This window comes from Lissotriton vulgaris, chromosome 5 (assembly GCF_964263255.1).
Source record: "Lissotriton vulgaris chromosome 5, aLisVul1.2, whole genome shotgun sequence".
In the NCBI taxonomy this organism is placed as follows: domain Eukaryota; kingdom Metazoa; phylum Chordata; class Amphibia; order Caudata; family Salamandridae; genus Lissotriton; species Lissotriton vulgaris.
Window position 1 is genome coordinate 1,191,813,998 of NC_141693.1, and position 25,694 is coordinate 1,191,839,691.

The 25,694-nt window shown below is 41.6% G+C and overlaps 1 protein-coding gene across 1 annotated transcript in view; it reads right to left on the reverse strand.

The window, feature by feature from the left end:
- LOC147712250 (scavenger receptor cysteine-rich domain-containing protein DMBT1-like) overlaps positions 1-25,694 on the reverse strand; it is a 426,380-nt gene that overhangs the window by 169,480 nt on the left and 231,206 nt on the right. Inside the window, exons 6-7 of the mRNA XM_086922980.1 lie at positions 14,479-14,796; positions 721-753 (exon numbers count right to left, since the gene is read on the reverse strand). Of these exons, the coding sequence (XP_086779106.1) occupies positions 721-753; positions 14,479-14,796 (351 nt within the window). The remainder of the gene's footprint in view (positions 1-720; positions 754-14,478; positions 14,797-25,694) is intronic.

The following is a 25,694-nucleotide window of genomic DNA, read 5'->3' on the forward strand; positions in this document are numbered from 1 at the left end:
GTTGCGTGCTGAATGCACACAGTGGCGCCCCCCCGCCCAGGATTGAATTTTGGTATCGGGGAGAAAGCAGCACAATCTGTGCTGGACTGGGACTAAATCCGGGAGACGATTGACGCCATGGAAGATATCCTGCAGCAGTATGTGGTTGAATTCGTGAGCTGGTGGAATATCTGGGGTAAATTCAATGCCCGGACTCGACATGTGATCTAAGTCTGAGAATTTCCACAAAAAACTCTGTTGGCGGATGTTTTAAATCGGCACAGTGGTGTGGGGACCACAAAGACCATCAAGCATTGCGAGGACTACAAGGGAGGTGGTAAAAGAGTGATGCCTCGAGAACTGGATTAAACCAGGCTCCAATTGGAGTGTGACTATCAGCTTGGACCCCCAATGCTAAGTATAGCAGAGAACACTAAAATGGCAATGATTAAGGCAAAACACCGAAACGCGTCTGCCACGTGTTACTTACCAGTGTCTTCTTGATGGTGCCAATAAAGTTTCCTGGATTGGTCCTAGTGCATGTGTCGGACCTGTTTCTTTATTAAGAGGGCAGGACTGGTGGTGGATATATATATATATATATATATATATATATATATATATATATATATATATATATATATATATATATATATATATATATATATATATACGTTTAATAATGTTTACATTCTATCTTTGATTTCAATATTACTTTCCAAAGCAGGAGTGTTTAGTTACCTGTTGGCGGAACTGTAAGGAACGGTTCAATCCCTGTGAAAAGAGACAAAAACACAGGGCATAAGCTACATATCAAGAGTAAGCAGAACGCAGTTTTTCATAAAATGGTTAGTCAAAACAAAGCATTTACAAGCTGGCCTTTGCAAATTCATTCTCTACGGACAGCTTGGGATGAGCTAATATGTAAGCGTCCTTCTATGTTTTACTTAATCTTTTGTTATTGAGTGAAAACATTGCCTAATGTCAATCGTGTGCTATACAATACGAAGGGCAAAGGGTCAATAAAAAAAACATGTTATAAAATAGTTCTGTATATTCTGTGCCTGCAAGTGATATTAGTCCAAATCATAATCGACCAAAACGTGAGTATTGTAAATACAATGGCTGTGAGTCATCAGCCAGAGGGGCGAGTTTGAGCAGCATTAGATGCTCGCTTTTCATGTAGTCAGTTGGTGGCGCCTTACAATTTGTAATTTGTGGGAAGGCATGTGCTGATGTACTTTTCCTCTTGCTGGCAGCAAGCAGTGTCTTGAGATGCATATTTTTCTGGGCTGTAGTGGCTGCAAGCTTCTGCTTCTTGTTGTGTGCTCTATTCACAAATTTACTTTCCAGTGGTTATATAAATGCCCCCAACGCAGTGGCATGACCCTACCTTTTAAATTTAAAAGAAACGTTCCCCTACTTTTTCATTTTAAAAATGCGTCCCCAGATGGCAGAAATAACCAAGGCCCATGGATAAGGCTTGGCCGTTCATGGCTGTTCAGGGAAGGGGGGGGCAGAGAAGGAAGATGACTCTGTCTCTTCCTTCTTCCTCAGAGAAGACATGGACAGTATCCACTTCTCCTGCTCTGCTGCTGCCAGCTCCCCCCCAACCCCTACCTCTTATTCCATCTCTTTCTGTCTCTGTCTTGCTTCTCCTCACTTGCTGAAAACAGTGACTTCTAGAAACGAGCTCCACCTCCTTTCCTCCTTTTCTTCATTCATTTCCCTGTGAAATGGATACCAAAAATATGAAACACCTTTGCTGGCAATGTCTTCTTTTTGTTGCCGAAGATATGGATTTATTTAAAAAAATATTCAGATACGTAATACATCCCTGACAAAGCTGAACCACAATGGTTCAGAAAAGGGGGTGGTGATGGACAGAGTATCTGAATTAAGCAGAACACTCCTACCCAGTCCAAAGATCAGGGCTTGATCCATCACCATTTTTTAGCTCACTGCACCATCCCAGCTCAGAACCTGGCTACATGCAAATTAGTCTGTCCCTGGTCCAGTGCATCATGGGAACAGGGCAGACCAAACTACCAAGCCAATTCTTATACTGGAAAGGAAACAAGCTTCCGGGGACCGGTTTCTGGCATTTCAGCCACCTTCGGCCCGGCTTGCTTGAATCCTGATGGTGCAGTGAGCAAGGGACTCATATCTGAGTATACCCTTCCACGCTTATGGTGGACAAAACGATTCAGAAAAGGGGGTGGTGATGGACAGAGTATCTGAATTAAGCAGAACACTCCTACCCAGTCCAAAGATCAGGGCTTGATCCATCACCGTTTTTTAGCTCACTGCACCATCCCAGCTCAGAACATGGCTACATGCAAATTAGTCTGTCCCTGGCCCAGTGCATCATGGGAACAGGGCAGACCAAACTACCAAGCCAATTCTTATACTGGAAAGGAAACAAGCTTCCGGGGACCGGTTTCTGGCATTTCAGCCGTCTTCGGCCCGGCTTGCTTGAATCCTGATGTTGCAGTGAGCAAGGGACTCACATCTGAGTATACCCTTCCACGCTTATGGTGGACAAAACGATTCAGAAAAGGGGGTGATGATGGACAGAGTATCTGAATTAAGCAGAACACTCCTACCCAGTCCAAATATCAGGGCTTGATCCATCACCGTTTTTTAGCTCACTGCACCATCCCAGCTCAGAACCTGGCTACATGCAAATTAGTCAGTCCCTGGCCCAGTGCATCATGCGAACAGGGCAGACCAAATTACCAAGCCAATTCTTATACTGGAAAGGAAACAAGCTTCCGGGGACTGGTTTCTGGCATTTCAGCCATCTTCGGCCCGGCTTGCTTGAATCCTGATGGTGCAGTGAGCAAGGGACTCACATCTGAGTATACCCTTCCACGCTTATGGTGGACAAAACGATTCAGAAAAGGGGGTGGTGATGGACAGAGTATCTGAATTAAGCAGAACACTCCTACCCAGTCCAAAGATCAGGGCTTGATCCATCACCGTTTTTTAGCTCAATGCGCCATCCCAGCTCAGAACCTGGCTACATGCAAATTAGTCTGTCCCTGGCCCAGTGCATCATGGGAACAGGACAGACCAAACTACCAAGCCAATTCTTATACTGGAAAGGAAACAAGCTTCCCGGGACCGGTTTCTGGCATTTCAGCCGTCTTCGGCCCGGCTTGCTTGAATCCTGATGGTGCAGTGAGCCACAATGGTGGCAGAATGAACACATATTCAAGTACAAACCTATTTCTATTTGGTAAATTTCCAAAATGTAATGCAAGTTAAAATTGGCATTTCCCAACTCATTTCAAAATTGGTGTTACTTAATTACTGTCATGGAAACTTCCATTCAGCTTAGTAAGAAAAAAACAACAACTTCAGACAATTTTCAAACTACCTTGTAAAGTGAAGGTTCAGTTGAGCAAAAAAACAGTTCTACTCGCAAGTTGTATGTAAAGCAGCTACATCATGACAAAAGATTCCTTACCCTGCAGGAATTTAAAAATACATTTCTTATAGGGAGGGAAATATGCTTCACAGATCCTAGCCAAGGAGCAAATCTGCTCTTCCTAGTTCCCCACACAAGGCAATGCTAGGGACTGGTGCAGTTGTGATTGGACCTGTGTTTCCACTCCGTGGGATTCAGGGAGCTTCAATGATCTCTCTCTGGAAACCAGTTTTTTTATTATTTGTATTGTGAAAGAATATCATCGGAATAGCTTCCAAGCTGCATGTGTGCAGGAAGGGGGTCGTGGGGTTTGGTGCAACCTTAATTGACCCTCTAAGGCAAGGAAAGGATAATTAGAATGATGGGCTCCATCGTTGCCCTGTCTCATCAACCAAGTATATTGCAATCAGGTAACAAATATGGCAAGCTTCTACAAAGGACATGAATTCCGACAATAAGTAGCAGAATAGCTGCATCTGAACAGCCTTATAATTGGTGTCCCGAGGCCTGAATTTTCGACCAATATCTAAATAAGGAGGACATGTTTTTATTAGAGACAGGGTACAGGGTACAGGGCATATCCAACAAATGAGGATGGCACTGGCCAAAATAATGGAAACATTGGGCCTGATTCACAAAGGTAAATTTAGACCAAAAGTCAAAGTTTAGACCTGAAGTATAACTTAGACCAAAAGTCTAACTTTATTACAACTAAAGTTAGATTTTTGGTCTAAGTTTAGACCAATAGTCTAACTGTACTAGTAGTAAAGATAGACTTTAGGTCTAAACTCAGACTTCAGGTCTAAACTTAGACTTTTGGTCTAAGTTTATATTTGTGAATCAGGCCCAAATATTTTAAAACACTTATTTTACAGGTCACCTCTAATATCTTTCACTGCCTATGCCCAAAAATGAATAACTGATGACAAATATTTAGAAAATATAGGGGCCCATTAGGATGTCGGGCGGATCGCCACCGCCATGCAGGCGGTGGCGATCCGCCCGACATCCGTGACCGCCGCCACCCATTTCCCCCCGCCATATTACAATGGCGGGGGGACCGCTGCAGACTTAAACACCGACCGCCGCGTTTCCGCCCCGGTCGCCTTGTGACCGGGGCGGAAAAGGGTTAACACCGCCAGCCATATTAGGATGGCCACAATCAGATGCCTTTCCGTGGCGGTAATGCCCCCACTGAAAGCAATGCGGTCTTTACTTTGGGGGCCCCCTGCGGGCCCCCATGGTGAAGGCAAGGGGTGGTGCACATGGGGGGTACTTGTGGTACCCCCCTGCATTTGCATAAACAAAGCGTCTGGAACTGCGCAGTGCCTGCCGCTTTGTTTATGCAAATGCATTCATGCATCTTTAGCATTGTGACGGGCGGTGCTGAGAGCACAGTGGCAGGCGCATCCTAATACCGCCCCACGGAACCCCCGCCCTTATGGCGGGCGGTCCCATAATCCGATAGGATGGCGGGCGGACTTAGTCATCCTAATGGGCCCCATAGTGTTCACAGCTTTAAAAAATATGTATTTATTTTTTGACCTATAAATGATTATATTGAATAGGAGGGAAACAATAACTGGGCTAAAAAGAAAGCTGCAGATCACACAAACCAATTTCTTTGGGAGTGGCAATTAACTCATACTTGTCGGAGGAAAGGCTCCATTAGGACTAACATGGAGGAGATTAATTAAATCACCTGAAGGAGGAGGTGGTGGAGGCAGTAAAAGCATAGCTGAGAATGGAGGACGCTGCAAATATGGGGACTGAGGTGGAGATAGTGGTGGAGGCATTATTGAAAATAAGAGTGGCATAGATGAATATGAAGGGTTAGATGAGTGGGAAGTGGAAGTAGATGGAAGTGGTAAGGTTGATGGAAGTGATGGGAATTAATGTGTGTGTGTGTAAAAGTAGGTGAGTTGGTGGAGGAATTGCTGAGAATTGGTGGCAGTGGCATTGTTGATAAGAGCTTTCTGTTGCAGATATTGGGAATAAAGGTGGTGGAGGGTGAGGCGGTGAAGGCACTGAGTATAGTTGGCTATAAAAATGTGGCACTTTATCCTGTGGACAACTCATGTTTGTATTTATAGGTGGGAGAGAACTTTGCCACATTGTTTTACAGACTGGGTAATACACCTGGTTGCGTAAATGATTTTGTCTTGCCTGAACAGCAAATCCTTGCCAATAATGTGGTGGGCAGATATTGGACCTCTGGTTCCAATTGTTTGAAGGAACATCTCTTGAACATGCCAGTTTCGAACTACTGTAGTGGGGTGAGGAATATCAACTGCTCTGCTGTATAAATTCATTTTGTGCTTTATTAATAAACATCTTCTGTGAGAAACCAGGACTGCTGCGTACTGCTTGTGAAGGAGGGCACTGTTGAGGATTTTTCTTTTCATTCATTTCAGAATTTCTGTTTTTATCCTATTCAGTCTTTACCGTCTTTCTTCCTTCCTGGTTTGCCTCCTGTTGCTTCTTAGCTTCTCCTTCTTTTTCATCATCACTGTAATCTAAAACATCAGGAGGTGGCTGATCATCATGTGTCGGTGATGCATCAGACCCTTTCTGCTGCTTTAGTTTCTCAGTTTCTAAATATTTGGAAATGTTGTCTTTTTCTGAAATTTTTTTATACCAAAATGCAGCCTCGGGACAGGTATGAAAAAAAGGATCAAAATACGAAAAATAAATAAATAATTAAATAAAGCTAGACAGAGTGGTGGCAAAGTGACTCAGCCTTCATGAACAATCCCCAGACCACTCTCCTGAGGGAGCACATTCCCATGCTAGACCTTAGAAGGGCCCAATAGACCTTGGAGCAGGTGGACCCTAGTGGTGGCAAGTGTGAGTTAACCTTGAAGGCCTGTCTACCATAATCCTTACTGAAGTTCACCTCCAGTTTTGCAGGCAGGCCTACGTAGCAGCACACCCTACACTGAGGTCACAGTACCTGTGAGGCCAGCCTGCCTCAAATATTGATACCTACATTGGAGTTGTGTCAGCAGTAGTAGTGCAACTCACCAGGGATGGGCAATGCAGGATTTGCATGCACACCAAACTTAGGGGGTCATTAGGACGTAGGGTGGGTCGCCACTGCCCGCATGGCGGTGGCGATCCGCCCTACATCTTTCCCCACCCACCATCCATTTACCCCCACCACATTAGTATAGCGGGGGTACTGCGGTGGCCGGGAAGACCCTCCACCGCTTTTCCGCCCGGTGGACTTGTCAACCGCGCGAAAAAGGGTTTAATATGGTGGCAGTGTCTACTAGACACTGCCAGCCATGTTAGTATGGGGGCGGAAACATGCCTTTCCGTGGCGGAGTTGCCGTCAAGGAAAGGCATGATCGAGTTCTCTTACAAGGGCCCATTTCGGGCCACCAGGGAATCTGGGGGGTGGGGGTTGCACATGGGGGGTACCTATGGCACCCCCCTGCATTGTCATGGACATTGTGGCAGGCACCTCGCGGTGTCTGTCACCTTGTGCATGACAGTGCACGCAGTGCATTCCCAGCATTGTGGTCCACCACAATGTTGGGAATGGAGGACGCCACGGTGGCGGTGGCATCCTAATCATTGGTGCGTGACCGCCGCACCAAAGGCGGTCGGTCCCATCCTAATGGCCCCCTAAGTTATCTCTGCTTCATGCACAAGCACATTTAACATGTGTTGCCTGCTTTCGGGCCACTGGAATTATCGAGCAATAGTGGACCAAGTTATGTTGCAGTGTTGACTAAATTATGCAGCAAAAAAAACTGCAGCATTGTTATACATTCTTTATTTCGGCCAAAGGCCATAAAAGATTTCATTGTAAAATATGTCCATAAAATAATCTGAAATGTTTCAGCCAAATGTTACATAATTTCAATAAAATTGGGAATTGCAGTAAAACAATTTCATTCAATAAAACCTTTTAAAAATATACATGGAGTAATGTCTAATTATTCATACAGTCAGAGGTAAGTTTCACGGTTGCAGATATCTTGGTTATTGTTATATCACAACTTTAGCCCCATTCTCTTCCTTATTAGACCCACTATAAACAAATATCTTTGATAGCGGAAATATGACATGTGGTAGGGTACTTGTTATCAGTACCCTTAGCGCCTCTTGATCTTTTCTGAATCCCAACGAATTACATAGTGGTCAAATCCACTTCGCTTCTAGCCGATTGTTGCTGCTGCCTGTTTCCTGGTCTAGGGGGGACCACAAAGACCAGCTCACCTTGCCTCTTCGTGGCGCTCGGCCATTAGAGCTGGCAAACCGCGCCAGGAGGTGCTTTATCGCCAGCCGCGGGTTCCCGCAGCTTGCCAGTTGTTGCTGCTGCCTGTTTCCTGGTCCAGGGGGGACCACAAAGACCAGCCTTGACTTGTAGTGCCACTGCTGCCGGCGGCCCTATTTAGGGGCAAGGAGAGGAGACCAGGAGACCCGGAGCCGGGAGAACTACATCCCCAGCCTCCCTAGCGGTTCAGCGTTCTGCTGCCGCCAGCACTGCAGGCCTGTCTGCGCCCGTGCTAGACCGGTCGAGGCTGGGGTAGGCCCTTTCTGTTGGCCTTTTCCCCCCAAGCACCCTGGACTGTACTTTTCTACGCGGCCGCATTTTGTGAAACCCACACAGAGTCACAGGAAATACAGCAAGGCTGAGCCATCATCTGCCACAGTGAGGCTGCCGCCGGGACAATCAGTAAATGCAATCAGATTGGTAATCGCTAGTTGCCTCTGTGTTTTACCTTTATTCTGGATTTTCCTCCCCTTTTACCCTGGTACTAAAACTAATGAGGCATATAATAATCCTGCCATTGGAAACAAGAGTAACCCAAGGGATCCTCATAAAGAATTTAGTAAATCTAGCTAGGAATGGGGAAGCACACCACAAATGGGTTTTGCCACGTGCCTCCACGGCTTGCACCCCCCCCCCCCCCCCCTACCACAGACATATAGACAGGATGGTCCAAAGAGCCATAGGAGTGGTGGCCACTGAGATAGAACTTACTGAACGTAGACTATCACTAACCCCGGACCTTGGACAAATAAGCACTGTTACATATTCGCCTACTACGCAAAATGGATTGGAACAAATTCCCGAACATTCCACACAGACTCTGACACTAGAGGTATCAGACTTTTCCCGCTCCCCGATTTTTAAACCTCTGTATCCACCTATGACAGCAGGGAAGATCCTAGACATAGACACAACGACTGGCATCAGACACAGCCACTGATAGGACAAGGTGCCCCTCCATTGCATCCCCACATCTTCAATACGCCCCTAGCAAATAGATTTCGGGCTTGGAAGAGGTTGATTGACTTTCGACCAAGCAGGCTCTCCCCCCGGAATGTGTGAGTGATTTTAAAGAGAAAAGGGTTAAGAACCAGCTAACTAGCTTTCTAGACAACAACCTTACCAAGAGCATTGCTATTGAATATCCCGACACAATTGTCTAACGGCCTAAACTTCTATTAACAACCACCAGGTCTAGAAATACCACCATCACACAGGCAGTACATGTTCTTTCTACAACTCATTCCCATGTTCCCAATTGTTTTAATGGCATCCTGGAAAACCCTGGCAACATAGACGGAGGAAAAAATATAGCATTGACCATCGATCCTCTAAACATGAGCCAAGTAATGTTATCAGATACTGACGCTCATCTAGCGAACAATGATCAGGGGGATCCATTACAAAAGGCTATAGAGACTAAGAGTGTTGTTAATGAACAAAATGACTCATAAAAGCTGGAGGGGACTTCAAGATGCGAGGGTGTGTATTCAATCACAGATCCTAATATCCAAACAACTAAAACTATTGCGATAGGTCAAGAAAGTATAGCTATAGTATCTTGGAACATAGCGGGCCTAAAAGGAAAGCTTGAAGATCCTGATTGTATGGCTATATAGGCAGATTTGATATCTGTCTTTTCCAAGAGACATGGCTATTGACACCACCATATAAGTTGGGGGTATAAAACCTTTTATAAGAATGCAATTCCCACGCAGGGAGAGAGAACATCGAGGGGCTTGGTAATATGGATTAAAATTGCACTGGGAACTCGATCCACAAACTTTAGAATAGACTCCCCTGATCTGTTGGCAATACATTTAAAAGATTACAATGAAACTGCAGCATAATGCGGTCCATTTTCTGATACTTTATTATTTTGAAATTTTTACACATACTAACAGTTTCTGCATAGGTTTTGCCTCATTAATACTTGTGTAACATACAAATGCAGTTGTGAGAAATGTGACCAGTCAACCTTTGCAAGGGGCCCTCCAACTGTAAGCAACACAAATTACATTTTTTGGTAACTTTTGATTTGCTTGAGCTACAAACAATTTGTTTAGTTAAAATCGTCAGATTATGCAGGAGATGATGTATTATGTGGAAAATATGGCAGAGATATGATTATGGAGAAAACATTTGCAAACCAGGAAATTTTGCTATTCATGTTTAAGTTGCTCTTGCTGAAAAGGAGAGGAAAAGTGCTGATGATAAAATATGCATGGCTCGTAGATAAATGGCTTGTGATTCCACTTTTAAGTGCACTTGGGACATTCTGTGATAGGAGAGAAATCCCTTTTGGTGAATGTATGGCAGTTCGGGCTGGACTGTTCCCATGAGGCACAGGGTCAGACTGATTTGCATATAGCCATGTCTGAACTGGGGTGGCAGAGTGGGCTAAAGAACAGTTATGGATTAAACCCAGATCTTTTGACTGGGTGTGAGTGTTTGATTGATTCAGATGCTCCTTCCATCACCATCCCCTTTTGTACCGCTTTTGGCCGCCATAAGTGTGGCAGGGTATGCTCAGACGTGAGTCCCTTGCTCACTTTGCCACTGGATTCAAGCAAGCCGGGCTGAAGACGGCTGGAATGCCAGAAACCGGTCCTCGGAAGCTTGTTTCCGGTCCAGGGAAGACATGGCTTGGCAGTTCGGGCTGGATTGTTCCCATGAGGCACATGGTCAGACTGATTTGCATATAGCCATGTCTGACCTGGGGTGGCAGAGTAGGCTAAAGAACGGTGATGGATTAAACCCAGATCTTTTGACTGGGTGTGAGTGTTTGCTTGATTCAGATGCTCCGTCCATCACCACCCCCTTTTGTACCGCCTTTGGCCACCATACGTGTGGCAGGGTATGCTTAGACGTGAAACTCTTGCTCACTTTGCCACTGGATTCAAGCAAGCCGGGCTGAAGACGGCTGGAATGCCAGAAACCAGTCCTCGGAAGCTTGTTTCCGGTCCAGGGAAGACATGGCTTGGCAGTTCGGGCTGGACTGTTCCCATGAGGCACAGGGTCAGACTGATTTGCATATAGCCATGTCTGAACTGGGGTGGCAGAGTGGGCTAAAGAACGATGATGGATTAAACCCAGATCTTTTGACTGGGTGTGAGTGTTTGATTGATTCAGATGCTCCTTCCATCACCATCCCCTTTTGTACCGCTTTTGGCCGCCATAAGTGTGGCAGGGTATGCTCAGACGTGAGTCCCTTGCTCACTTTGCCACTGGATTCAAGCAAGCCGGGCTGAAGACGGCTGGAATGCCAGAAACCGGTCCTCGGAAGCTTGTTTCCGGTCCAGGGAAGACATGGCTTGGCAGTTTGGGCTGGACTGTTCCCATGAGGCACAGGGTCAGATTGATTTGCATATAGCCATGTCTGAACTGGGGTGGCACAGTGGGCTATAGAACGGCGATGGAATAAACCCAGATCTTTTGACTGGGTGTGAGTGTTTGATTGATTCAGATGCTCCGTCCATCACCACCCCCTTTTGTACCGCTTTTGGCCGCCATAAGTGTGGCAGGGTATGCTTAGACGTGAGTCCCTTGCTCACTTTGCCACTCGATTCAAGCAAGCCGGGCTGAAGACGGCTGGAATGCCAGAAACCGGTCCTCGGATGCTTGTTTCCGGTCCAGGGAAGACAGGGCTTGGCAGTTCGGGCTGGACTGTTCCCATGAGGCACAGGGTCAGACTGATTTGTATATAGCCATGTCTGAACTGGGGTGGCAGAGTGGGCTAAAGAATGGTGAGGGATTAAACCCAGATCTTTTGACTGGGTGTGAGTGTTTGATTGATTCAGATGCTCCGTCCATCACCACCCCCGTTTGTACCGCTTTTGGCCACCATAAGTGTGGCAGGATATGCTCAGACGTGAGTCCCTTGCTCACTTTGTCACTGGATTCAAGCAAGCCGGGCTGAAGACATCTGGAATGCCAGAAACCGGTCCTCAGAAGCTTGTTTCTGGCCCAGGGAAGACATGGCTTGGCAGTTCGGGCTGGACTGTTCCCATGAGGCACAGGGTCAGACTGATTTGCATATAGCCATGTCTGAACTGGGGTGGCAGAGTGGGCTAAAGAACGGTGATGGATTAAACCCAGATCTTTTGACTGGGTGTGAGTGTTTGATTGATTCAGATGCTCCGTCCATCACCACCCCCTTTTGTACCACTTTTGGCCGCCATAAGTGTGGCAGGGTATGCTCAGACGTGAGTCCCTTGCTCACTTTACCACTGGATTCAAGCAAGCCGGACTGAAGACGGCTGGAATGCCAGAAACCGGTCCTCGGAAGCTTGTTTCCGGTCCAGGGAAGACATGGCTTGGCAGTTCGGGCTGGACTGTTCCCATGAAGCACAGGGTCAGACTAATTTGCATATAGCCATGTCTGAACTGGGGTGGCAGAGTGGGCTAAAGAACGGTGATGGATTAAACCCAGATCTTTTAACTGGGTGTGAGCGTTTGATTGATTCAGATGCTCCGTCCACCACCACCCCCTTTTGTACCGCTTTTGGCCGCTATAAGTGTGGCAGGGTATGCTCAGACGTGAGTCCCTTGCTCACTTTGCCACTGGATTCAAGCAAGCCGGGCTGAAGACGGATGGAATGCCAGAAACCGGTCCTCGGAAGCTTGTTTCCGGTCCAGGGAAGACATGGCTTGGCAGTTCGGGCCTGACTGTTCCCATGAGGCACAGGGTCAGACTGATTTGCATATAGCCATGTCGGAACTGGGGTGGCAGAGTGGGCTAAAGAACGGTGATGGATTAAACCCAGATCTTTTGACTGGGTGTGAGTGTTTGATTGATTCAGAAGCTCCGTCCATCACCACCCCCTTTTGTACCGCTTTTGGCCGCCATAAGTGTGGCAGGGTATGCACAGACATGAGTCCCTTGCTCACTTTCCCACTGGATTCAAGCAAGCCGGGCTGAAGACGGCTGGAATGCCAGAAACCGGTCCTCTTAAGCATGTTTCCGGTCCAGGGAAGACATGGCTTGGCAGTTCGGGCTGGACTGTTCCCATGAGGCACAGGGTCAGACTGATTTGCATATAGCCATGTCTGAACTGGGGTGGCAGAGTGGGCTGAAGAACGGTGATGGATTAAACCCAGATCTTTTGACTGGGTGTGAGTGTTTGATTGATTCAGATGCTCCGTCCATCACCACCCCATTTTGTACCGAATGTATTTTAATGGCAAAATCTTTAAATAAACACATCTATCCACTGGATGGATTGAATATCGTAATAAGCTGCAATTGGTCAGTGAAATGGCAAATACTAACATTTGGGATGTTTTGCTCTTTCTGGTGGTGAGCAGTCAAAATATCGATTTTTTTATGTCGACATACAGTGATATAGTTTTTTATCTCATAGGGGCAGAATATCCATGCCAAGAATATCATTAACCAGAATATCGACCTTAAGGTAAGTAATATCAAATTTAATAATATCGAAGAAAGTAATATCGTTAGCAAAAATGTTGTTGTTAATAATATTGATATTTATATTAGTGTTATGTATTTTAGTCTGTACTTTATATGTATGTTGAACATTTTTTGTAATGTATTTTTATTATTTTTAAATATATGTATTAAATGTTTATAAATTAGTAATATTTTGTTAGTACATTTTGTGTTTTAGTATCAGAGCGGATTGTGGGTTTATGAGGGTATAGGGTTGGAAGTAATTTAATATAAATAATTATCATGTTTTTATTTATTGTTATTGACAATTAATTCATTGTTCATAAATTAATAATTGGTAATACATTTGTATTCATTGATTAATTTATCGTCATATTAATTATAATTAATGTATTATTTGTATTCATTGTTATTGTTAATTTATTGATAATTACTTTTTAATTGATAATTAATTTGTATTAATTGATTGATTGATAATATAATTAAGTATGTTAAGTTTTATGTGTAGCTGGTTGTGGGTTTATAGGGTAATACGATGGGAAGTAATTTTATTATCATAAGTTAATTAACATTTATTTATTTATTGTTATTGATAATTAATTAATTGTTAATTCATTATTCACTGGCAATACATTTTTAATAATTGATTAATTTAGAATTATAATAATTATAATTATTTTATTTGAAAAGTATTATTTTTTGTTAATTAATTCATTGTTAATTTAGTATTAATTGGTAATTAATTTTATTAATTGATAATTAAATTGATTATGTTAATTTTTATGTGTAGCGGGTTGTGTGTTTATGGACGAATATGATGGGAAGTAATTTAATTTTATTTAACTAAATAATAATTTCATTGTATTGATATTTATTAATAATTTCTTAGTTAATTAATTTTTAATATGTTATTTATTTTTCAAAAATTATTTAATTAATAAGTATGTTAATTTAACCCCTACTCTATCCTACATTTTTAACACTGTTACATTCACTGGAGTTGGGGTATTAAATTTAACCCATACGCTATCCAACACTTTCCCTACTGTTGCACTCACTGGAGACACTCCAGACACTTTTTTTTTAAACATGGAAAGTCAACTAGCAATAGTCTGAATATCAGCAAAAAATAATTAAAGTGAGAGAATTTCTCCATAGATTTTGTTTCCTAGAGATATCTACCATGAAATCATTTTTGCAGCAAAATTATTTTCTTACACAAATATATATGCTAACAGCAGGTAAATTTCATAACTTTCACAATAGAATTACTTAAAGCTCTCCATATTTTTTACCAACTGAAAGCATATGCCAATTATAGGCAAATGGTGTCAATGGGCTTTCATCTGCAGTATTCGTAGAACATACCTGAACATATAACTTGGACTTTGTTTAATTGGCCGCAGGTAGTTTGTTTTGCTGCACTTTGCCGACATTCCCATATGGAGGCCTCAGTCCCCTTGCAGGACACACCAGCCAGGAGGGCCGTAGGAAGTGGGCCTTCACTAAGAAATGTAGCATCCGGCATAATGGCATTCCCGCAGCCTTGTTGTCTGCAAATTACATCAGCATTTGCCTTTGTCCAGCCTTCATGGCAGGCAGTATTCCAGGCTCCTTCAGCGTTGACCTCCACACGACCTTCACACAGGCCACTTCCACCTGCCAGGCGAATCTTTGGAAAAGCCACTAGCCAAATAGAAGAAAATGTGTTGTAGGTTAGGAAACTAAAGCAAGTGCATGCATGCTACAAGAAGAACGTCTAAGGGCTTCAACTGATTAATTGCCAAATTCCCAGGGTAACGCTGGCAATAAATAAAAAGTTGTTGTGTGAAATTTGGTCAAAATGACGCTACTTAAAAAGGCCAAGGCTTTGTCATGGTTGAGGCACCTAAGGAGCAAGAGGGAAATGCTTTGTAACATATGGTGGAGGTTTAAGACCCATGCCAATAGGTGGCTTTGTGCTTGCCACCCATGTTTTTACTACATTTGCTGGAAGCAGGCAAGCAGCATGGAGAAATATAAAGGTACCATTCCTAAACTAACGTTTGCAGCACTTTTTTCCTGAATGATCTAAGATCTAGACTAATTTCCAAGAAGGCAAACCAATAAATAAATGCAAATATCTCTATAGCTCCTCCATTAATGTATCTCTCTCTGGAAACATCACCAACTGTATATAAGTCAATCTACCTGTTGGTCTATTTGTTTGTCCATACAATAGTCTATACAACAACATATGTGTCTGCTGATCCATCTACCTATCCATATACACAGCCACCCGTCCATCCATCCATACATACAGACATACATACATACATACATACATACACCCACCCATCCATCCATCCATCTCTAAAACATGATAATACCTGGCCTAATTTTGAAAACGTGAGGCTAGAGAATCTCTAGTTTCATCCCTTCGTTGGCACACATGTGGTCGTCATTAGATCAAACAGTGACTTTCATTCAATGTTCTTCCTTTTTAAATTTGTTTTTTTTCAAAATTCAGTTCATAGTTGTGTCATAGTTATATCTTCAGAATCATTATCAATCATATATGAATCAGGCACTGTATTTCAAACGTGTCCAATGCATTTCGGGCATTAGATAACATGCCCTTCATCAGGGAAATCACACTACAAATAATGATGTAAATAAATGTTAGTTTCAGTAATCGCTGTGTCCATCAAAAACAATACATACGTTGCATGTAATGCATATAATCCATCATAATGTTAAGTGTTCAATCTCATGGGTAAAATACGTCGTATACATGCTGATGTTGTGCGTGTGGACGGGTGATACGTGGTGTTTGCATGCATAAGTGAAAAAACTGGGAGGCGTGTCACTTACTTGCCTCTCGCAAACAGATGGTCTGGGATCTAAAAAAATCGTGCAGAAGCAGAGGAATTAGCGCGTGAAATTCGGGTGCGAGATAACGCACTCGGGACTAGGGGGCTGGGTGGGGGTGTAAACTGACCTGGAGGTCGGGTTTAGTGAAGTCTTCCTGGTCCGGATTACGTCTCACGGAACGCCGGCATCCGTGATGGTTTGCCGCGTCTGAATATTTCGAAAGGAGGGTGTCATGTGATATATCGCGTCAGAATGACATAAAAAAAAGACTAAGGCAACGGGATGTCGGTCGTCACGACGGGGCTGGGGGTTCAAAAATTCTATTGGACATTCAAATATTAGCAATGATTTGGGGGTGCCGAATCTATAAGATTGTGGGGAAAATTGGTAATAACGCAGTACCAACGTGGAGGTTCATAAAAACGGTAAAAAATAATGTAAGGGGTGCAGGATCGAACTCGGAAGGTGATGGATACAAGGCACAGTGTGTTGGTGTAGTAGCTAGGGTTGTATAGTCTGAAACATGATTAGAAATCAAGGGTGTGTGTGATCTAGGTAACAGGAGCGTTCACAATAACAACAAGGTTGGTGTGGGGAACAATTAGATTAAAGATAGCACGACAGTTCAATTCTTTCATTTAAACCCATCGGTTTTTGGGTTGATAACTTCTGTATCCAGTGGTTCTCTCTCATTAAGAGGTATTTGTTGTTGTCTCTCCCTTCTTGTTTGGTTACAGTCTCAAGGATGATAAATTTGATTTGGGAGACATTATGTTGAGTTTCAACGAAATGCGCTGATAGAGCCGATTTTACGTTTTTAAGTCGGATGTTGGACTTATGTTCCGTAAGGCGCACTTTGATGCGTCGTTCAGTTTTACCAATGTACATCATCCCGCAGGGACATTTTATGCCATATATCAAGTTGCTGCTGTCGCAGGTGGCGTTCACCTTAAGTTTAATAGGGTTACCTTGTCTTGGATGGTGAATGATATTCCCTTTTATTATGTTATTACAGTTGCCGCAATTGAGGCAAGGTTTTGTACCAGTGTATGTTGCAGCTTCCTTGGGTTTTTGTTGCAGAATCTCTCCCAGGTTCTTTGCTCTGGTGTAGGCAAATAACGGGGATTGGCTGAATGAATTTCTGAAATCAGGTTCCATGTTAAGGATTGTCCAGTGTTTCATGATGATTTGTTTGAATTTAGTACTGGTAGTAGAGTATTTTGACACCATCACTATCCGTGATTGTTCCGTTTTTGTTGTTTGAGTTAGAAGTTTAGCTCTATCCATGTTTTCAATCCTGTGTTTGGTTTCTTCAATTAAGGATTTGGGATAACCTCTGTTTGTGAATTTGTTGGTCATCTCTGTAAGTCTGTGTTTCAGAGTGGTTGTGTCGGAGATAATCCTTTTAGGTCTAGCCATCTGAGAGTAAGGTAGATTCCTTATCAAGTTTGGTTCATGGTGACTTGAGTGTAATAACATATTGTTCCTGTCGGTAGGTTTGACATAAAGGTCCGTGCTGAGTCCATGTGGAGTTACTGTTACATTTACATCTAGAAAGTTAACCGACCTATCTGAAATATCCCAAGTTAATTGGATGCGTTGGTCAATTGCGTTGAATTTAGTGAGTTCGGTCCTTAATGTCTCTTTCGTGTCCGTCCAAATGATGAAGTAATCATCAATGTATCGGATTAACATTTTCAAATGGTCTGTCCATGATGTCTTCTTGAGTATGTGTTGGGTTTCATACCATTGCATAAAGATATTTGCGTACACGGGCGCAGCTGAATTGCCCATAGCCATCCCGGTTAATTGTTGGTACCAACTTTCTTTGACTTTCACGTCGTTGGGCCCTCGACGCCACCTTGCTGAGCACCATTAAACCACCACAAACTATTGTTAAAGAATATTCAAAACTCTAAAAACAAAAAAGCTGTGCATCTATCCAACCATAGTTTCAAATACCTGGCCTAACCCATACATCTGATTTACTTCTAGAATGACATTTGTTTAAATTTAGACTATAATCCCAGTAGCAAGTTGAAATCGTTTCTAAATTAACACAGCCTCAGCTTTCCTGCACAGAGCTCGAGACATTGCACTAATTAGTACAATAGAAATGTGTTATCTTTATATACGAGTCCCTTAAAGCTAGCGAGTTTTCTCACTTGTGTATTGTGTTGGACTCGAGCACTATGCAAGAAAACTGAGGAAGGCTGCAGAAAGTTTGCTAGAATACCTCAGCCTTCACAAGTTAATATTTTTGAAATAACCTTCCTTAAAGTATTCACGCGCACAATTTCACATGTGCGTACTCTTATGAATTACAGCTGAACAGAGCTTGATGGTACTCTTTTTCACTTTTAGATACTGTATGACTTTGTTGCGGTTGTAGAAGGGACCAGAGTAGCCAGGCAGGCAATGGGGTGCCAAGACTCTTTCGCAGTTAGAGGTTTTTTAGGAGAGCAGGTGGACAGATTATTTAGAGCAAAGCTTCCTCCACAGCCAGTCTTTTGGATTATGAAGGTTCATTTATTGCCAGCAAGGAGACGAAATCTATCATCCACGAATTAAATAATCTTTTAAATTGTGGATGCCCTCCTTCTCCCCAATACATCCAAGAATATGTGTTAAAGGTGATGTGCCCTTTTCTCTGTGAAATTACTTCTGGATACAAAAATCTCACAGTAATAAATTGGGACAACAAAAACATTCAAAAATAAGTAACAAAACAAATAAATTATAGGGCTTAAAATAGTTTCAGAAGGGTAAAGTATATGGTATGGGGAGGGTGACAGTTAAAAATGAAAAGAAAATAGTAGTGGGGGTTACATTTAAAAAAGAGAGCAATTTAAGTTAAGGAGTGGATGCAGTGCAGCAATTCCTGTTAATGCATAAAGAAATAGAAAAAAGATTAAAGGTAAGCCTTTCTTTATTGAGTAAAATAAATAATTTAGGAGGACGTGGCTTGAGCGCCGAAGGAAATGGCCGTGACCCGCGGGAGCTCCGTGACAGCGTAGGATGTTGAATTCCTTCCAGGCTCAATTTCACGACTTACAGACCACCCGAAAGCAGAATTATGTTTCGGAATGTCCCCTGCCTCTCTGGTGCTGTTCGTGGCTAGATGGGGTGCGCTACAAGCATTTTTCCACATTTTTAAGCAGCTTGATAAAAAGCTGCGGCCAGCATTGTGTTCTTTCATCCGCTCCTCCTGTTACCCACCTGCATTCCTGAGGTGATTTTCTTCTCAGCAGCTGCTTTAACTTCATTTCGTCTAATATTATCACAGTTTTTGGCCATTTTACTCTTTTGATACTTGTTTTTCCTGCCTTTGCCTGGCATTTAGATGATATGCATGACTGAAGTGAATACCTTATAGCACTTGGCCTCTAATATTCCCTCACTTTTTCTTTATTGTGGGTTGTAATTACACAGCTGTCTACTTTTGACATTGACAGTTTACTCATTATCTCTTCTACTTGAGTTTGGATGGCAATGTCTCGTTTTAATCGCAATCATATTCAGCAGTCTGTTTATATGACATTAGAAAATCACAACCCCTTTAGCATTCTACAAGAAAATATGGAGGAAGCAGCCCATGACTCAGTTACAGCAAATAGTGTATCTCCTAATATGCCTCGTTCAAATTCTAAGCCAAGTTCTAAGATACCCTCTGTATCAACTCCCTCTGGCAATCGATTAAAGGTGAATTCTCCTCCGCAAACGAATCCTTCTTCCTCAGTATCCATGGAACTTTTAATAGAAGAAATCCGTTCACTCAAACCGTACATGGCAGAAACTAACTCTTGGCTCCAGAGTCTTGAGGATAATTGGTTGCATACGGAACAAAAGGTTGAGGACTTGGAACAACGAGTTGACTGTTCAGGCAAACACTGATCAAGTCCCAAGCATGTACAGAGAAATACAACAGCTTAAATTGCAATTTGAAAATGTGGAAAATCGCAATAGGCGTAATCATTTATGCATTTATGGCCTTGCTGAGGGACTCGAAGGTTCAGATCCACTGGTATTTTTTTAAACCTTTTTGCCAACTTTACTTGGTTTTCCTGAACATTCTCCTTTGAATATTCAACGTGCTCACTGCCTGGGTCAAGGTCCTCGATTTTCCTCCGCGTCTTCCTCATCCTCATAGAGGAGTTATCTTGATTTTTTTAGAATATACAAACCTGCTGAAAGTCCTCCATACTGCTAAACAAAAAGGAAAAATCTCCTGGAATGGTTTGAATCTTTACTTTGCTCAGGACTATGCTAAGGTAACTGCGGACCGGCGAAAGAAGTTCCTTGACATGAGACCTGCTCTTCGGTTTCTGAATGCTAGATATGGCTTATTTCATCCATGTTTGTTCAAGGTGACTTATAACAACAAAACAACAAACTATGAAGACCCAGCTCTACATCAGCATTTTTTTTAACACATTTAGAGATAAATCCATGGACATTCCTCGGCCATAATGATTGTTGACCATTTCAAACAATTTACTGTTAAGTGTTTTTATTTTCCTCCATGTTGTATTTGTTCAGTCATAATATTTTCAGTTAACATTTTTCCTTCTCTCTTTAATTAGATACGATTTGGTGGTCCTTCGATTTATATTTCCTTTGCGATTCCTGGAGGATATTCCCCGTCCGTCTTCCCTCCCGGAGTCTTCCATCCGGTGTGCTGCCTTTCCCATGTGGCCTTTCCCTCCCTGCTCTTATTGTTTTCATGTGGTATGTCCTTTGTTATATTTGATTTGTTTCCCGTTATGGTTTTTTGTTATGCTCCCCATCTTTCCTTATCCTCTTCCTTTACTATTTTTCTTCCCTTTCCTGTTCCTCTCTTTCATCCTTTTTTCTTCCCAATTGTATATACCTTACAATAACTTTCTTAAACATCTCCCCTCTCACTTCTCATTTCTGAATATCTTTCTCAATCTCTTCCTATCTAATCTTGTTCCTTCTCCCAGCAATATTTCTAATTCTTACATTGTTTACATAATAATTGTTCACATTCAATTTGATTGTTTAATTTTAGAGTTGTAACATGGAATGTTAAAGGAGTAATTAACCCAATTAAAAGACAACAGGCAATAACTCATCTAGCTAGATTAAATGCTGATATTACCATAATTCAAGAGACACATTTATCTGATAGTGTAGCATCTAAATTGAAACGAAGTTAGGTAGGCAATGTATTTTCTTCCACTACTGTAGGTAAGAAAAATGGAGTCTCTGTCTTGTGTCATAAGAAATATCAGATTTCAGTTGTCCACCATCAATTTGATTCAGAAGGTCATTGGGTAATTGTCAAAATGCTTATAAATCAAGTACCTCTAGTTCTTTTTAATGTATATGCACCAGTCCATGTTGTTAATACTTTTTGGAGTTATATATCTGATAAACTGCTTTTGAGTATATTATGCTTGGTGGTGACTGCAATCAGGGTTTTGATCCCTTATTAGACAGAAATTCTTCTGTTAAATTCTCTAACACAAAGATGCATTCACAATTTATTTCCTCTGTACGCCGCAAAGCCTTAGTTGATAAATGGAGCCTTTGCAACCCTAATATTTGAGAATATAGTTTTTACTCCCCACTTCATCACTCACAATCCCGTATAGATTACCTCTTTTTTAGTAAATCCTTATCTCAACAAGTTTCCCATTCTAAAATTGGCTCTATTTTAATATCAGATCACGCTCCAGTTTTTTTTTTACTTTGAATAATACCTTTTTCCCTCCTGCAGGTAGATGGCGTTTTAATAATGTGTTATTATCTGATCCTACTTTCACAAGCCAATTCACCTCCTTTACCTCTGAATTCTTTTCCTTTAACTCTACCCCAAACTCTTCTCCTGTAATGATTTGGGATTCTTTTAAAGCTGCTGCCAGAGGCTTTATTAAAAATTTAGTTTCACAAAAGAAAAAAAGCTTTTGAAACTAAAAACTCCCAATTGCTTGCCCAGATCAAACAACTTGAATACGCCTATTACCACTCAAATTCTGAATCCACATTAAAGAACCTTATCGAAGCAAAATTCACTTTTAATAAAATATCAGCTGAAGCTGCATCCTCTTATCTTTTAAAATGTAGTGCTCATTACTATGGAGGCCAAAATAAGATGGGGAAATTGTTTGCGAATCATTAAAAAAATACAACGTGAACGGGCTAAAATAGAATCTATAAGGAATGATGCAGGTACATCTCTCTTTAAAGATAAAGATATTTTGAGTGAATTTGTTTCTTTTTATAAAAATGTATATACTCCTGAACAGCAACCAAATTTAAATGATCTGTCTGCTTATTTTTAATCTATTGAACCCCCTTCACCTTAAGATACGGATTTCTCTTCTTGACAAACAGATATCACTCTATCCAAAATTACCCACACAATCTCGGTACTGAAAAGAGGGAAAGCTCTGGGTCCGGATGGATTTACCATTTAATTTTATGCTCATTTTGCAAATCTCCTACTCCCTCAGCTTGTATCACTTTACAATGCATTTATTACTACTGGCTCATCATCTGGAATCTTTCAAGAGGCCATGATATGTTTTATACCTAAAGAGAATAAAGATCCTTCTCTCTGCAAAAATTATCGGCCAATTTCTTTAGTTAATCTGGATTATAAGATCTTTGCAAAAGTCCTGGCTCTTTGCATTGATCCTATTTTGCCTAACCTCATTGGCCCGGAGCAATCAGGTTTTGTAAAAGATCATCTTTCATCTAACAAATCCAAAGTCTGTATTAACTTTCTTACTAAAGCATCCTCTCGTAATTACCCCATTGCTGCTATAGCACTAGAAGCAGAAAAGGCATTTGAAAGGATTGGTTGGAAATGCATGTTCCAGGCACTAAAATGGATAGGGTTTCCTCCTAAACTATTATCTCTTATTTCTATGCTATAGACAGGTCCCAGAGCTTCTATATTTGTTAGTTGCAAAACTTGAGACTACTTTCCACTCTATAGAGGAGTATGTCAAGGCTGCCCCCTATATCCTCTTTTATTTATAATAGCATTAGAACCCTTTTTAAGGTTAGATGCTAAGATTACAGGTTTCCAACTCGATACATCTCATGTAAAATTATCCGTTTATGCGGATGATATTCTTTTATATTGTTCTAATCCATCTTCCTCCATTCCCGCTTTTTTTTCTCAAGTTGACATTTTCTCTCAACTATCTGGTTATCGTCGCAATTCAGACAAATGTGAGGTTCTTCCTTTAAATATACTTTGTCTTAAAAAATACTTCATACAAACAGGCTTTTCTTGGCAAATCTCTGGGATAAAATATCTAGGCTTGTGGTTCTCTTCAAATATCCCAGACACATTAAAGTAAAATTTTGATCATATTATTAAGACTCTTTCTGACTCTATTGATTGATGGCACCCTAATTTTCTCTCTTGGTGGAGACCTTTAGACTCCGTCAAGATGATGCTCTCTCCTTTAGATTCCTTTTCTTTTTTCTATGATTCCAGTGCATATCCCTGCAATCTACTTTAGGAAAATTGACTCTATCTTAACTAAATTCCATTGGAAGAACAAGTCTCCTCGAATTGCCCTATTGGCTCTGAAGGCTGATAAGTCTTCTGGAGGCCTTACATTTCCTGACTTTAAATCATATCATTATGCCTTCTCTTTAAAACAATCTTCTCGTTGGCTCTCTGATGATCAATGTATTCATCCTCCTTTTTGGTTGAATATAGAAAAATATTTAACATCCCCATTTGAATTTAAAGAATCCCTTGCGTTTACTAATAATAGCTCTCCTTCTTCCTTCTTCATATCCTTCTTCTTCCTTGTTAAATCAACAGCCCATTTGGCGTAATAACTTATTACGCATTAAAAATCGTACCATATATTGTAAAACATGGAGACTCAAGGGACTGATTTGGATCTCTCAGCTAGTAATCGATTATGTTCCCATATCCTTTTCAGATCTCCAAGCAAAATTGTCTTTGCCAACTTCCTGTAAGGCTAAATATGTTTTAATTTGTCCCTCTCTTTCCCAATATCTCCATTCCATACCACCTACTTCCATTCCTTCCTCCAGATGCTCAACATTTTTCCATTATTATCAGCTCCCTATTGGCTTCATCTTTATATAAATGTTTATTTCTTTCCTCTAATAGAGACAAGGGAAAGGCTGAATTGGCTTGGGAAAAAGATTTAGCTGAATGTTGGACTATCCCCTTCTGGGATAAGCTGTGGCTCAAGATTCATAAGACATCCAGAGCTGCCAACACTTCTCAAACCCTTTATTTCATTTACCAACGTGTTTTATTCACTCCCACAAAACGGGCTTCTTTTTCTCTTAATTCCTCCTCTGCTTGCTGGTCCTGTCCTTGTGCACCTGCTGATTTAAAACATATGCTTTTTGAGTGTCCTCCCATTTCTCATTTCTGGTAATTAGTGTGATCTCAAATTAACAAAATCTTTAAAACCCAAATCTCATTTTCACCTACTAACATTTTCTTAGGATCTTTATCATCCTCCTGGCCCCTTACATCTTCCAACCCCAAGCTAGTTAATGTATTATTAGCAATAGCCCGCCACCTAATAACTTCCAACTGGAAACAGGCAGACAAAGTCACCTTCAGAGCCTGGTGGAATGCAGTTTGCTGTCATCACAGGCTAGACACTAGATATGTTGCTCCTATATCCCTATCCATTAAAAGAGATCTTTTATGGCTCCCTTTATCCACTTATCTAACATGCATTGTCTCAGCTAATGCTATTCCGGTTAACTCTTCCGATGAAGTCCGGATACCTCCTTAATGCACTTGTTTGTCTATATATTTCATTCACATATGCTCTCATGGTTACTCCTTTTGTTGTATTGCTTATTACAGTTTTGCTGGATATTTTAAAATAACCCCCTTTTTATGCGTATAGAGATTGAGTTCAGGTGTTATTTCTAATTTTGTTGTTATAATGTGATATTGTTTTTCACTTACCTTGTTTCTTCCTCCCTTCCTAGCTGTCCCCCATAGTTTCTGTCATTTTCACTCTCTTATAAATTGTTATTTGCTAAAGATTATAATCTTAATATGTTGAATCTCATTACATATGAAATATTTCTTGTGTTTACTCAGTTTTTCTCAATAAACCTAAACTTTAAAAAACAAAAATAATAACTTGGAACCACTAAGACTGAGGGAAGGGAGAGGCTATGGGCGGTCTCCTCCTGTAACATTAATAAAACATGTAATTATGGGATTTTCCTCAATATTCTCGCTGTGACTCTGACCTTATCCAAAAAGTGCAATATTAGAGCAGTAACTTTATAGGATCTCAGGGCTCCCCAACCCCGTTCCCCGTTCAGTAGCACAGGTAGGACTGGACCAGCATTCAGGTAATATGCAAAGGCACTCTATGTGAACTGATGATTTTTATTAGTTAGGAAACTGAATGGCTGAGTGGGTCGGGTGCATTTTAGTTAATGTTGTCATAAGTAGGGGGGCGGTAACTCGCACAGTTCTGTGGAGTGCAATTACGTGAAGTTACCTACGCTTTGAATTACATGAAAAGAGTAATTCTGCAATTAGCACTATTTCTTAGTGCAAAAATGCCTCCTCACTTGCAAAATGGAAGCAAGGATAGATTTTGTACAATAAAAGCGCTAAATACAGCAGAATGCAAAATGCGAGAACAATGACTCTTAACTGCATTACCGGAGTAATAGTGCAGTTATCGGTAATTCCGCATCAGAGTAAAATAGAATGACCAAAA